This window comes from Lathamus discolor, chromosome Z, assembly GCF_037157495.1.
Source record: "Lathamus discolor isolate bLatDis1 chromosome Z, bLatDis1.hap1, whole genome shotgun sequence".
NCBI lineage: Eukaryota > Metazoa > Chordata > Aves > Psittaciformes > Psittacidae > Lathamus > Lathamus discolor.
The window spans coordinates 27,480,001-27,495,701 of NC_088909.1; the positions used below are offsets into that span (position 1 = coordinate 27,480,001).

At 37.4% G+C, this 15,701-nt stretch overlaps 1 protein-coding gene across 1 annotated transcript in view; it reads right to left on the reverse strand.

Moving 5' to 3' along the window:
- ZCCHC7 (zinc finger CCHC-type containing 7) overlaps positions 1 to 15,701 on the reverse strand; it is a 119,639-nt gene that overhangs the window by 15,220 nt on the left and 88,718 nt on the right. Inside the window, exon 8 of the mRNA XM_065662741.1 lies at positions 12,462 to 12,497. Within this exon, the coding sequence (XP_065518813.1) occupies positions 12,462 to 12,497 (36 nt within the window). The remainder of the gene's footprint in view (positions 1 to 12,461; positions 12,498 to 15,701) is intronic.

Genomic DNA, 15,701 nt, shown 5'->3' on the forward strand with positions numbered 1-15,701 from the left:
AACAAAACACAATGAAATAATCAGGAAATCAGTGATTTAACTGAACTTTCAGGTTTGGGTTTGGTTTTCTTTTTAAGTACATGATAAACATTAAATTGCAGATCCATGGACAAAATCTTATTTTGTGATTGCACAGTCTGGAAAACCAAAACTTTTTCCAAAAGAAGGAATTTAACTTGTTTGGTCCACAGTACAAGCACTGTGAAATGGTCATTTTCTACAGAAATAGGACATTTGTATAACTCATTTTAAATAGATGCAAACAGCATCTACAATTGATTGTGTGAAAACGTTCAAGAAGAGACAAAAAGTACAATATTACATATTTAAAAGAAATGAATGTAATCTTTCAATGCTCTTACAAGCAGATAAAAAAATACTGAAATAATAATTCAAAAAGCCTTTTCTGAAAAAATGGACAAAAATATCTCAAGTTCATACAGAAAATGAATTTATGCAAGATAGTAAGGATAACAACAATACAATCCCTGAATACCTCAAAATCTTCATGGTTTAAAAAGCATCCCAATTTTCTCCAAAGGTGGTGGCATCTATCCAGTCGTCCATGGCTAATTTTACATGGAATGCAAAATGTTATTTTAATAGGATAGTGCATTAAACTTCAACTATTTCTGATGTAGCTCTCAAACTACAAACCTATCTTTCTTCTATTTTAATTTTAAAGTAAGTTAGCAAACACTTCCTTCTTAATCCCCAGAGACTACCTATACAGTGACACAAATGCACAAATTTATGACAGTAACATAAGCGCTCCTCCGAAGTAATGTGCAGCATTAAGTGAAATCGTTTCCTGGAAAGATATTATAGGTATCTATATTTTATTTGCCATCTTAAACATATCTGGGTCTTTATGACCTTATTTTTAAAATGTATTTCCTTTTTTACATTTCCTGGTGCAAATGGACTGCATAAATAAGCAATGTGCTATGAGGCTTCAGACTAGCTGATAAACCCTTTCAATTTTCATGCCAGCTTCTTCTTTTGTAATTCAAATCTGGCTGAAAACTGGCAGCTCTGAAAACTGAAACAAGCACTGCCACAAATACCTTGTAATGCTATCGACCTTGTCTGCCCATGCAGTGAGAAAGGGGGATGCATATGTGTCTGCAGTCATCCAGATAACACAACTCATTTTTTGGGGGGGGATAACAGAAGCCAGCCCCGGACTGTGCACCAAAAGCAGTCATTACCAGGCAAGCTGGAGAATAAGTCTCTTCAAAATACACAGCGCATTTAAAAACCATATACAGGGCTCAGCCACTGCTTTCATTACCAATTTTAATTTAGCTCCTTCAGTTTGCCAGCCAGATAAACTCTTTAGTGCTGTTTTTTAATCTATTTGCCACATTTTATGTTTAAGATTATAGTAATATGGGACAGGAGAAGGAATCACTTTTAGAGGAAATAAAGAAATAGATCCGCTTATCAGCGCCCATCAGAAAGTTCATTAATCAGCCAGGCTTTGTGCCCCCTAAATTGAAAGGTTAAATAATCCTCTCAGGAATATTTCTTGGCACCACCGCCAATTGTCCAGAGAGAAGCTGCCATTCACAGCACTCTGGATCGGTGACAGGGTATTTTACCACTGTTTGGACCCCAAACAATGATGGACAAATGGCCTGGCTCACAAAGAAACCTTTTAGTACAAGGATGGAGAAAGGACCACAAGCTTTGAAGTGGGGTGGGGGAGGTGGGTGGCAGGGAAGAGGAAGGGGAGGAGGAGAAGGAGGAGACTTATGCGTGGGGACATGTATATTTTATTCAGATGTTTATTAGGAGACTCGCCAAACGTCGTTACATACGCGCCTAGGTGTAGGCGTGCAGAGCGCACTGGTCGGCACTGTACCACACACACTCGCTGCACTAAGTATATGCACACTTACACATACATTTATACAGTAATCTGAACACAAACATTTGCAAAGCCTGTAACACCAGAAGATGAACAGAACTGAAGCATGGTTATATTTATTAGCTAATACACTCGGGAGCCCAACAAACCCCAAGGTTTTAATTTTTACTGTCATTCTAGATGATTTACACCTTCCTCTCTCTCTTTCTCTCTTTAACCTTTATGTTGCCTACTAATCACCTTTCACCATCAGATGTACAAGAAGGAAGCATCACACTTGAAATAACTTTCTTATGAGACCATTCTTAATAGATACTTGCTTTGAGGCAATTTCTGTTCACAGCTGAAATTGAAGTAAACACAGAAAAAATACAGCGCTGCTGGGGGATACAAGATGCCAAAAGAGTGGTTCATCAGTTTGCTAGGAGTGAGTTTTTGCTGGGGTACATTCTAAATAAACAACAATTCAAGCTTTTTTTCTTTAAACGTCCTAGCAGCTAGGCTTCAATCTGTAGCACTCTTTACTGACCGACAATTTTAGAGCAACATTTTCCTTACATTACCAACATGTTAACTGTGCATGTTAATCAGTTTCCTCATAATTTTTTTTATGCATTCTCCATTTAAGAGCATCATATATATTCAGTAATACCATGATTATTTTTACCTAGCTTTACAATGAGTGACATTCATCCAGAATGTGCCCTTGAAGAAATGTCTGACAGCCTAAATACAACCATTAACGCAAAGAAGCTTTTCCATGTCATTCTTGCAGATCTGGTTTTGGTTTTGGTCTGGTTTGGTTGTTTGTTTTTAAAGGTCTCAATTCCATGAAGTTTTTACTTGAATATGACTTGGGACTTCCTAAGTAGCCTACATCATCTAAAAATGGATTGAAAAATACCAGATTTTTGCTCTCCCATGTCACATAAATGTACCATTGATCAAAAGTGTTTTCTCCAAATCAACTTTTGAATATGTCACTGCTATTATTTTCCCTCTCTTTCCCTCCTCAGAGGGGAAATTTCCACCCCATCATCAGAAAAGCAAGATTAATTTAACCAGGGTCCCATCTGCTACCAAAATAAGTCAGATAAAAGCTGGATATTGTGTGCAAATCCGGTGCAATTAATTGCAGAGCAGAACATATTTCAGGGCTATCAAACAGTACACAGAAATCCCTCAGTGTTTGTGTATGCTAGCGCACAGGCACTCACCACTCCATTTTTTAAGTGCTGAAGGAGGTTACAAATATACTTTAGAATGAGAATTAACTGCATAGAAGCAACATGAAATTACTTTCTCTTAGCTACAAGATGCGTAGGCAAAGAAACTATTAGTTCGAAGGGAGGAAAAGAAAAAAGTGGTGGTGGGGGGGTGGTGGTGGTGGTGGAAGAAAGAAGACAAGCAGCTTTTGGACTTGATGCTGATTCTGAGAAACTCTCAACCCAGGCAATGACCATCCATTTCTTGCAAATGTATCACTTGGTTGACGGTAAAAACAGTACCCCTTCCTGTGTTACCTCCCTCCTATCTCTGGAGAGTAAAAGCCCCTATTGCGTCCCTTCCTGCAGTGCTTCCATGCCATGCCATCACATGCAGGTGGCATTGGTGCAGTGCCAAGTGCCATGCAATGCAGGACGGCACCACGGCAGCACTGCACTGTGGAGGCACTGAGACAGGCAAGACATAGACTGGGCAACAGAGTGAAATGTCTACCAAGTAAAAGTTTATTGACTTCTGGCAGAAGTGAGAAGACTAGTCCAGGCAGTGGTGTCATTGTCTGTTTCTATGTGAGGTGCTGCCAGTACGGGGTGGCTGTGCCCATTTCAGAGTTATACTCACAGCTGCTGGGTTATGTTTGTCAAATGTTAACTGAATATTCAAAAATAAGCTAAAACTGAAGGGCTAACTTCACAATTCCGAGGGATGTCGCCTTCTTTTGCTTTACATGGGGCACTAATGCATATATCATGCAAATCACCCACTGCTCTGAGACTTCTCTAGTACTGTGGTGAAACAGTATCTACTTATGGTATATGGCTCTATGCTGCTCATGACTTCATAAGGGTCTTTGGTTCCTTTTAATTCCCTTTATGCTTGATTTTTCAAAATTTGAAATCAAAATCAGTATAATTCTGTCACGGGGATAGTAACTTTTCTATTCACTTGACAGAACCTAACAAGATGTATTAATATTGACATGATAGACCCTCTCAGAATTAAATCAGTGAATACTTTTAGGGAATCCTAATCCATAGATTATTATCATGATCGAGCATAATTTTCTCAAGTTACTGTCTCACACCAGTGTGAGCTCCTGGCTGCTCCTAATACACAGATCATTGAAAAGATGAACTCGCAGGTCTGGCAGTGACATGGACGATCACACACACTGCTGACAGTGCAGAGCTCCACAGACTGCTCTTGATAAATACCTGTGATGTTTTAACATGCAAAGCATTTGTACAATAAAATGCAACAGTTTTGGTACTATTAAAGCATGTAATTTACAAGCAGATACTGAGTGGACATTTGACAAGCAAAATGCCGTTTCTAGTTAGGATATATGTGCAAACAGTACATGGAGATTTACGCTCTACTGACATTGTACATTTTTCCACCTTGCAATACAAAAATGCACCAAAATACGTTTTATGTCACCTACACGAAAATGTAATTTTTAGTTGTTTTAAAATGTCTGAGAGATCACAGATAATTTCTGATTTCTTATGGAATTCTGAAACTAAGTTCTAAGAAAATTGAGAAAAAACACCTTCATATCAAGTTCAGAGGAGTAATTTTCAGGAATATAGGAACTTTGATGAGAATATTCATACAGAGAATTTACTGTAGAATAAGAGCATAGATTTTGCCCCCCTCCCTCCCAGTCCCCTCAAAAAAGCCTGCTTTTAAAGTGCATTGGAAATATCATTCTGCCTTGAAAATTCTATTTTCCTTATTTAGATGTTTAATACCTGCAATAGTAAAAATTATTGAAATGCTCATATAGGTTCACCTTTTCAAACTGAAGGAAAGAGGTGAAAATTTTTACCAAATCCATCAGCATTAAAGAAAAGACCATCTTAATCCTTTCCCTTAAAAGAACTCCATTTGTGTATATGATGGGGAGACATTTCAGCAATGAATCTTGCAACGATTATCATGCTTTCTATTTAACTAACCACTTATCCCACAGTTTTGCTGTATCACAAAAATGCATATCACAACCATCTTGGCATTTGCTGGGCAAAGGAGGGATGTACATGGAAGTTTCTATGTGGAGAACAGAGCAATTCCTGCACACAAGTTTCCGTAAGAGGGAGAAGCTTTTTCTAGTCATGAGCACACCTTGCAACCAGAACTGCCAGAACAGCATTTGGAAAATGTCACGTACCACACAAACAGCTTCCTGGGCATATACGGGTTAGCTAACCATAGACTTAAACATTCAAAATAGTAAAATATATTAATTTCCATCCCGTGCTCTTCTCCTTTTTCTATTTAAAGGCAGGCCCAAAGGTACTGCTTTTGCAGAAAACACAGTGTTCCTTAAATAACAATAATGTGTATGTTTAAGTCCAGGATTCTCTGAAGAATGCCACTTCTCAAAAACACTTCAAGGAGGTTATTTGGAACCCCAGAATCAGAGAAATGGAAATCACCTGGTTCAGTCAGCCAAGCTTTCTATTTCCTCCCAGTTCCAGACTGCTTCCAGAAATATATCAAAATGCAATTTCTGGTCAAGATGCAATCAGTCTTTAACCCTCAATTTAAAAGCACCTTTTATTTTCTGGGGAGACAGATGGGAAGGGCATGAAACATATAAATGTTAGAGGAAGCAGGCATGCTTTCTATCATGCCTAGATGATTAAGGTAAGTGGCAGCTGATGCTGTGCTGCTGGAAGCCTACAGAGCCCACCCAAAGCGGCCTCTTGGGTCCATGCACATGTTGGCAGCTTTCTGGTCCAGCCTAGCAAGAGCCAGGCACAGACCTGGGCTAATGACTGCAACTCATGGCTGTAGGAGGCATTAACTGAGGATCTCTCTCTGTAGCGAAGAGGTACAAGACACCATCACTCTTTCACAGGAGAAAGTGCAAGTGCAAAGACATGTTGGCGTTTCACAGATAAAACTGTGTGAACTTTCTATTTTAGCTTAACCGACACACAAAAATCCCCTAATTACTTGGCACTCATATGTGGCCAGGGGTATCAGTTAAACCCCAAACATTTTCATGAAAACACACACTCTAAGCAGTATTTTTTGTAGATCTTACATATTTATATAAAATTATCGAAGCTACTTGTTTTCCTATTTCTTAAATACAGTTTTCAAGAAAAAAATGTGACAGAACTCTTTTGTACTTAAAGCTATAGCACATGCTTTGTACTCATAAGCTTACACTCATTTCAGGTCTTGAAATTCTCTGTTTTCTTTAAAAAAAAATCTATCAGAAAGAATACTGTCTTTTGGGAAATACAGTTTCTTTGCTATAGAAAAAGATTTTGGGTTTAGGTCTCTGATAGCCTCAAAAATATCTGAAATTGAAAGAGAAGAAGAGAACACAGGACAAATTATAATAAGTAGGGGGAAATAAAGAGAATGTAAAATAAAATCCAAGAGACCCTACAGGCAGCATACCAAACCACTTCTAACATGCTTATTTTCAGCAGAACAATGGTGCAGTGCATGCAGGCATTTCAGAAGCACCTCTTTCACAGAATGGGACTTGCAAAAGTAGTAAGGCTCAGGCCTGAACAATGCAAGTAGGTAATTTAAAAACAAATTATCTGACAATTATTGTCCAAGATCTGCCCTACCCCATCCCCTGGCTAAAGAGGCTACTAGCATGCATTTTCAGAGAATATAAAATCTTCACAACCCAAGTACCAAAAATGCACCTTTCCCTGAGGAGCAGAAGAGTAGGGCCACAGTCACACTCTGGCTGTTTGTGTCTCCCCACAATCCACAGGAAGCAGAGTCATCCTTACCCTAAATTCATATCCCTGGGAATTTTGGGTTGCCTTCCCTGTGAAATATCCCACAGAATGCCTATTAATGGTGTAAGGGCCTGCTCTGTGATTCCAAAATATGAATAAATATACTGTCTACTGCATAAACACACTGGTATTTTTACTAGAGTTAATAGAAATAACCTTAAAACACCTGGAGAGAAAGTGGCCAAGTGCTAAAATGTTTAACAGGAATGTGCTGATCTGATGGTCTGCAGCCTTGCATCATGCAAAGACTGGAGGAGCCGACACTGCAGCCACGTCTACAGCCACTGTGGCAGCCCCATCCGTACACACAGGCAAGTCAGGCTTCATTTCCTCCTAGAAATACCCCAAAACCCATCCTTTGCTCACTGCACAAAACCTACAAAGCTTCTCTGGAAACCAAATGTTCTCTCTCTCAAGCTTAAATATTTTTTTCCAGAGTCATACTTTAAATTTCCTTTCTGAAAGTCACATTTTAAAGGACACAGATTGACTTTAAGCAGCACTGTTTACATTTTCATTTCAGGAAAAAAGTGGCAGACCATGAGGAATTTTAATAATGCACACAAAGAAATCCTAGCGCAAAAATTAAACACAAAAGATGCATTGTCCCTCCATGTCTTTTACGCACAGAAGCCAAACCAGCCAATTCCTGGTTCACCCTCTTTTATGTAAGTGGATTAAAAGTAAGATTAACAGACTGTCAAAAAGTATGTTAAATGATAGCTTCTGCTAGTTAAAAATTCTGATGGTTCTAAAACTCTGTTGGTGGCCATCTTGGCCTAGGAGCTTTAAAATAAATAAGACTGGTGAAGGCAGGGGATAGGAGAAGGAGTCCTTATGGCCGGAGCAGTACAGGGGGAGGAAGAGGTTATTAAAAGTCCTTACAGAAAGAAAACACATAATCTGAGCAGGATTTGTGCTTTAATGCATTCATTTACGCTAAGAAACAAACATATTAGAAAAATAAAAATTGTGCTTTGCCTATTTTGTACACAGAATTTCATTACTCTGTAGGTATTTACTGAAGAAAACACTAATACTTGCAACATTTTTTGATTATTGTATCCACATCTTGCTTCTGAGCCAAACTGACCTGTTTCTGTATACCAGAGTCCCACCTAACAATGAAGCAGTGCAGCACAAATCAGGAGATCTATGCAGGCAGTGAATATATATTGAAATACTGAGATTTTGTCTATCTGGGTAACCCAGCAGTGCAGAAGGGGTCTGAGTTACACTTCAGGAGGACTCACAAATGAAGTGCAGGTTCAAACCTGAAGGAAAACATGGGTCACTATCCACTGAAAATAAATTTCCTCTTTATTCTCCAGTGATGTCATGTATCGGGTGGAAATGTGACTGCTCACAGCAGTGCAAGACCTACCTTTAGTTTCATTGGGCAGTCCAGCAGCAAATCCACAGGACAACCTATGGGAGTGCAGTGGGTCTGGACCTGACCTCCCATCCATGCTTTTGGCTGAAGAACACAAATGACTTTCTCCCATGGAGCAGTGCCCCCACACAGGGCGGCTCCAGTCCTGCTGTCCACCCTGAGCCCCAAGCTGGCAAACTGATGGCAGCCCCACGCTTGGGGAAAAGGGCTTTCCCTCCAGAATGAGCTATCATGGGCCCATGCTGGACCTCTGAGCCTGGGGTGCAGCAGGATTGTTCGGCTCCTCCATCATGCAGATCTACGTAAAACAGGAGTGGCCGCTGGACATGCAGTTAGGCCATCAGTTAGCAGATCAAACACAGAGGGATGCTGTTGTATTTACTTAAGAATAAACTGCAAAACTGAACCAAACACATGAAAGCTGTAGGGTGCCTTAATCTCACAGGTTTTCCCACTGACTTCTTTTCCTCTTTTTAATAAGAGGGCTATAAAATGGCCTCCACTTGACTACAAAATGTTCAATAAATGTCCCTACCTTTATGGCTGAAATCTGAAATGTCAGAAGAAAGGGAATGAAAAAGAAGCAAGCATTCTGAGGATGAAAAAGCACTGCTATGAGCATCCCCAATATCCTTAAGACGAAAAGGGAATGTAATGGTATGTCCTTTGGAGCACAGACCGTATTTCTCTGGGTTTGTGAAACATCTGGCTTTTAGAAAGACAAAGTTGTAAGCTAAGCTTTCCAATAATCTAGAACAAAGAGCTTTACAAGACCTTCAAATGCCTTGTCTGTGAAAAAAACCCCAGAGGTATTATTATTTACACTATAGTAAGCTATGTTGAAAACTGTTTATCCTGGGTATGCCAATGAAGTCCTTGTCTTAGTGCTTGAATTGAAAATAACCCCTTTGATAAATGTAAGCAGGATCAAACCTGACCTATTTATTACAAACAGATACCTATATGAAGAGAAGCTTAAAACACGTTTTGACAAACGTAATTTCCCCTTTATGATATGAGAGAAATACACACAGACCAGGCACAATGAAAATGATTTGTAAAAGTTTTAAATCACCATCTTAAAGAGGATATTAAATACTCTTTTAAACCACAGTGGGAAGTGGATTGCTCTGCTGACTTTGGTTTTTTTTTTTTTTTTTTTTTGCAGAATAATTTTAGTCAACAGGGTTGAAAGAACAAGTTTAAAGAAACCAACTTCATCCACTAATAAAGCTTTGATTATCACAGACCCTTTATATTTAAGGTTCATTGAATGTAATACCATAATCTTTTTTTTCTATCAAAAGGCAAATTAAAATATTCAGCTTATAATCCTTTTTGCCACTTCAACTGCTCATAAGATTTCTTGCACTAGCAGTCTATTTTGGTTGGAGTAAGACATTTCTGCCCATACAACATATTATTTGTAATGTGCCAAAATTTGTCACCACAACTAATGTAAACAAAACCCTACCACCATCCATAACAGCAGAATGGATTTATCATTTAGTCATTGTTCTAGTCAATCCACGTTTCTGTGCAGGGGCTTCAATAAGTCAATAGATGGCAGTCCATCTCTTCGTAAAGAGCCAGATGGTGAATAAAACCACCAAAAGCTTCACAAAAGAGAAAGGTGGAAGGCTGTGTGGTTTTTCATGAGCATTCACAGTAATTAACTAAGAATACTTTATATAATGCAAAACATTTAGACAAACTTTGTAATGGCCATCTGTAAGCAACATTATAATAATGGTCTTTTATTACAAACCTGAATGCCTTTTATTTATTTGCACTTACATGTACCTGTGTGTGTGACATTCATGATCAATTTACCAACATAAATTTAAATCTAATGGTTGCAGCCATGGATAAAGCATAGGGAAAAAATCTCTGTAGCCTTGGTGTGTTTGCTAATAGTCTGCAGCACAGCAATAAACATAACAGTATTTTTAAACTTCTATTATTTTTCTTTAACTACTCTCATATTTGTACAGAAATATTTATTCTAAACTAGGAAAATTAGAAACTAATTTCTGTAGTGAAATACCACTCCATAAATATGAGAGTAAAAGGTCTCGACTTTTTAGTTACAATTCTATAAGTATACATATATAATATATATTATTCTAGCAGAATTTTTGCTTTTTGTGAGAACACCACTTTGTTTTCCATTGGGTGTAAAAGAGAATACTTAAATGGAATAATAAAAGCTGGTACTCCTACATTTAAGCAATTCAGATAATGCAGTTTCTCAAGGAACAACTTATTTTAAATATCAAGCATGTCTTTTGCAACAGAAATTTTTAAATTCCAGGCTTAATCTGACTACTAATGCAACTTTAGGTCAAAGCAAGTCTTCCCTTTCAAAAATGGAGAGAGGCAAAGCATTTTCCACCTATTAGAAATGTGGCTTATTTGCAGGTAATTTGCAGTTTCACTAAAAAACCATTTACCGGAAGCTACAGTCTGACTCTGTCAAATTATCTTTGAGTACCCATATTTGACCACATTTCAAAATGTCCCCAAAATGCACTAACAATTTTCAAATAGATACTTTTAATAATACACTTCTAACTGTAACTACTACATTTTCTGACAAAGGTTGAGGTTGTTCTAACAAATGTTGTTAGCTTCATACTAATTAAAGTGTAAACTCTGAGTGCTTACCACAAAATTCACAGATAAATTTTCTACCTCAGATACCTCAAATTCTGCCCTAGTAAACACTTGATCAGGTTTAAGCTCCCGTAGAAAATTAATATTTTATAAATGTTTGCAACTCATTTTTCAAGGAATTTTCAACAGCAAGAAAGACTAAAATTAAATTAGATCTTATACCTCAGTAAAAAAACAGAACCCAACATATTACTGCATCTAATATACTTATCTGATTGTTAAGATTCCAAATGTCATAAAGATTCCAGAAATCACTTTTACATGCACCCCTCAGGATTATAATCGAAGACACTACTTACATTTTTCATTCATGTAATTTTGAAAAAGCAAACAAAAATACTCACTGAATACTCACTTTTGCTCCTAATGGTGTTTTCCTTTTTTTTTTTTTTTTTTAAAGTCTGTACCAATTCTGCTTAAAATAAAAGTAAATGCTCAGCAAGGATAGAGGATTTCCAAAGCAGACCTTTGTTTTAAAATCATTATGCAGAAAATGCAAGAAGTGGTTTTAAGCCCAGATTTCTGCTATTCATTGAATTTAGAAGTAAAAACGGAAAAAAAGAGCATTCCACTACCATGAAGATGTGAAGGCAATAAATTATAAAACACATTCCATTTATTGCTCAAAAGAAAAAGCCCTCACCAAAGACCCACAAAGAAAACTAGTGGACAAACTTATCTACTTTGTTTTGAACGGGCAGAAGCAATTAATTATCTATAAAAGCTCCATACATATGAGGTTGACGAGGGCAGCAATGACAGCAATGATTCAGCTAACAGCAAACCCCTTAATCTTTAGAGGCATTTTCATGTATGATAATTTTATAAATTAATGTATTCAAGATTTGTGATACTGATCCATAGAATATTGTCTTAACCAGTTAAGTATTGTTCTATGTTTCAGTTTTTGCCAGATTTATACATAATTTGTTTTATTTTCATTTCTGTTCTATATATGAGGAAAAGCATTAAGTAACACACTGGTACAATTCACAAAGTTTTATTTTCTTGTTTCAGTGATTAAAGACCAACTAATGCAGGCCAAAGAAGTTACAGCTATATCCTTACCAATTAGCAATTACCTGCAAAAGTTTATAAAACATATTTGCTGAAATTAACATTGCCACTCTAGCTGAGATTTATTTTACTCATTTAAAAAGAAAGCTCTGTCACACACAGTAATTACCAGCATCTGGGATATCTGAGATGGGATTATTGCTTCTGCTATGCATCTGAACTTAAAATTTAACCCCTTTTATATGTGTAAATGTTGTCACTGAGAGGGGAGAGTGATGCAAGGCACTCATTTAATTATTACAGTATAAAAACAAATTCATAAGTCCTAAAGATGTTTAAAAAATAGTGACAGTGTTTCATGACATTCTTCAGTTCAAAAACTCTTCAGATGTTTATTATCTTCTCACAGAAGATGCTTGTCTATATTTTATGGTCAGCAGTTCAGAGAAGAGTAAATAGGCTGGGTGTAGAAGAAAATAAAAAAGGTGTTTCTACTTACTGTTAGGTGATACTGCCTCCATATTTCTGGGCAAGCCTGGAAAATAAAAATATTGATCAGCTAGGAGCATGAAACAAGGTGCTTTACAGCCTGTTGGTTTTGGCATAACACAGTATCCACTGGTGTCGGTCACAGGAAAATAAGAAGCTTAACTGAAAGGGTCTGCATTTCAGCTTCAAAAACCTGGCTAGACAGTTTAATTGAATTTTACACTGGTTTAACACACTCCCTGCCATTGTCAGAAAGCCAGTAACAGTTTTCTCTCTCCCCTTCTTCCCTTAAGGTTATAAGTTTGAGAGAGTAGAGTGCTCTTAGCTGTAATAACTATAATACAGCAAAACAAACAGAAATTAATTTAAATTCTACATTTTCTGACATTTTAAATTTACATAATGTTTTGGAAATTAACTCTCAAGGTACCTTCCTTTCATGCAGGAATATAAATATTTTAGTATTTTTGTACATATCTCTATCTTAATCAAAATATAATTGTTACATGCAATAATCCTCAGTAGCCTAATGTCAGATGAGTTGTAAACAAGAAGCATAACAGATTGCTTTAATGTTTCTATTTTTACAATGGCTTGCTTGATTTTTTTTTTTTTTAACTTGCCAGACTCGCACACAAACTTGTAAGTGCAGCCCCTTGTAAAAAAAATTTGCAGAGCAGATTTTTGAATCACAGCAATAACACAGTAGACCTGAGGAATATATGAGAGACAGGAAACAGGAAAATGTGGATCTTCTTCTTTAAACAAAATCAGAATGTGCTAATGATCAACGAGACAGAGGTTACTTTCTCGAGGGCTCTTAATATTTTAATAAAACTTACAAAATTTCTGCCTTTTGCTATGACCCAAAGCCATAAAAAGACATAGAAATAGTGGTACTTTGTTAGCCATTTCAGGGTTTAACTGAGTGTGCATTCCGTAACTTCAATGGAAGTCTTTCACTTTTGTTTAAAAGATTTACCCTTGTATTACAGTATCTCCTTAATCATTTGAACAATTAGCAATCTGGTTTGCCATTTTCAATTTTCAGTATTTTAAGAAGAAATATTAGTTATTCTGTGGCATCTACATAATACGCCGTAGCTCCAATTTCAAACACTGAAGCCTCATGACTACTTGCAAATGAGTGCCATTAACATTTCTTTGGATTTCAAGGAAATTTTTCGCTCATGCCTGAATTCTTGCCTTCTTTTCTTCTGACAGAGCATGTTAATTAATAAAACCCCTCCTAACAACTGATACTAGCAACTGAGCCTCTCAAAAAATAAGGCAAGTTTTTGACAAGTCATCCTATGGCATATACAGTATGTTTTTCCTGGATGTGATGGAAATTATATTATTTATTATTCATTCTGTCAGTAACACAATTTTCTGGAGAAAAATCTATAATCTGTTCTGAGTAATGATTCGACATTTCTCCTCTTACTTAAATACTGCATGTATATATTTGAGTTTTATATTAATGTTTCTATAAAGAAAATGTGTGAAGTACACCAGATTTCTAACAGAGGAGCAGACAGTTTGACAGTTTGAACACACTCGAGCTGTCTCTGAGTGCAAACAAAAGGATTTTCCTCCTTCTCTAACTTACACAGGATTTGGAGGTGTGAAACATAAACACACTCTAGCGTATAAAAATATTGTATCAAAGACCTTGCCTTCTCTCTCAAACCTGTAAAAGGCTTCAGCCATGAGACCTTCTCTGGGCTAGCACAGGGGTAGCAGGCAGTTATTTCTACATTAGTTCTGGATAGTTTTCGATTACCACAGTGTCCCCAGACTAATATGGTTGAAAAATCGCAATCAGTGAGTTGTCGCATACTGGCAAAATGCCACTCTGTGATATGACCTTTACTCACACAGTAGCTTAATAATAATAATAATAATAATAATAAATACTTTATTTTTTAATAATATTTTGGTTGGGGTTTTTGGTTTTGCTCTGGGTTGGTTTTTTTAACACAAAGGCATCATTTCTAGCAAAAATCTGTAACTCAGAGTAGAAAACTGCAGTCGGCACAGCTCTCACCAAAACACTGGAAGAGGCACAGTCCCAACCCCTCAGCAGTGCTATTAAAAAGTAGGTTTTATCATCACCATCTTTAAGGATGTTCTAAGGGTGTGGGAGAACTTAAGGGAGGTAGGAAGAAGGTAGTAGGGGAAAATTGGCCGAGTATATTTCCTCTCAGATGGTGATTTGGTGTAATACTTTTTGTCATCACAATCATCACTTACAAACTTCAGAAGTTGAACAAAATAGTCAAAAAAGGATGTGTGGCTAAACAACAGCTTTTTAGAAAAGATGCTTTTAACTAGGAGTTTTATTACCTTGGATCAGCTCAGAGTTATTGTCTGTATCATCTATCACAGAAAGACAAAAAGTATAATTAACAATTACTACTGAATACTGGCTTCTCAAATGAAGCAAAGAGTTTTGCTATGGAAGAGAGCATAACCAAATCCAACAACCACGCAACCTGTGATTTTTCTTACTTATTTAAAAGTACTTAACCATGAATGGCCCTCATTTAAACAAAAGCCCTTGCGGTATACAACTATGATGGCAGTGTGATGAACTACATTAAAATAAAATTGCATTTATTTCCTGCCCCAGTAGTCTGACCTTACTAGCATTTAGATGTACCAGCACAAAGGGTGCCTACTTTCAAAAGCATTGCAGAACGCACAGCAGAGGTGCTTCCTTACACCTTTCCTTACACCCACGTGCCTTTTGCTGAACAAGTGCCGCTGGACAATTAATTTTCCCAAACCCACAGCCAGCATTTGGTTAATTTCGAAGGGTGATTATTCATGTACGAGCCTGATCCGGCTAAGGTTGCCATACCAGATGAATCATGGCTGGTTACTGTGCATTTTGACCCATACTGAATTTTATCAGGTGCTAATTATTGTTTTACCAGAACAACGGTTTAATGCATCTGTTGTTTAATTCCCACTTCCCTATTCTCAAACGTGAACATCAAAGAAAATAAAACACTCAATCTCAAACAGCCCCTGACAGCAGACCAGGACTCGAGTGCTCAATAGACAAGGCCCTTGCCACCAGTTCTCATATTTCCACAACAATGAGCAAACACAAAACCAGCACTAAGCGGCCTTTCCTCCTTTCCGCTCCCCTTGGCCGGTCGTCTGCCTTGCGCCGAGAGGGCCCTCGATGGCAGCCCTGCTGGGACCGCAGCACAGGGGAGAGGATTAGCCTCGCTAACAT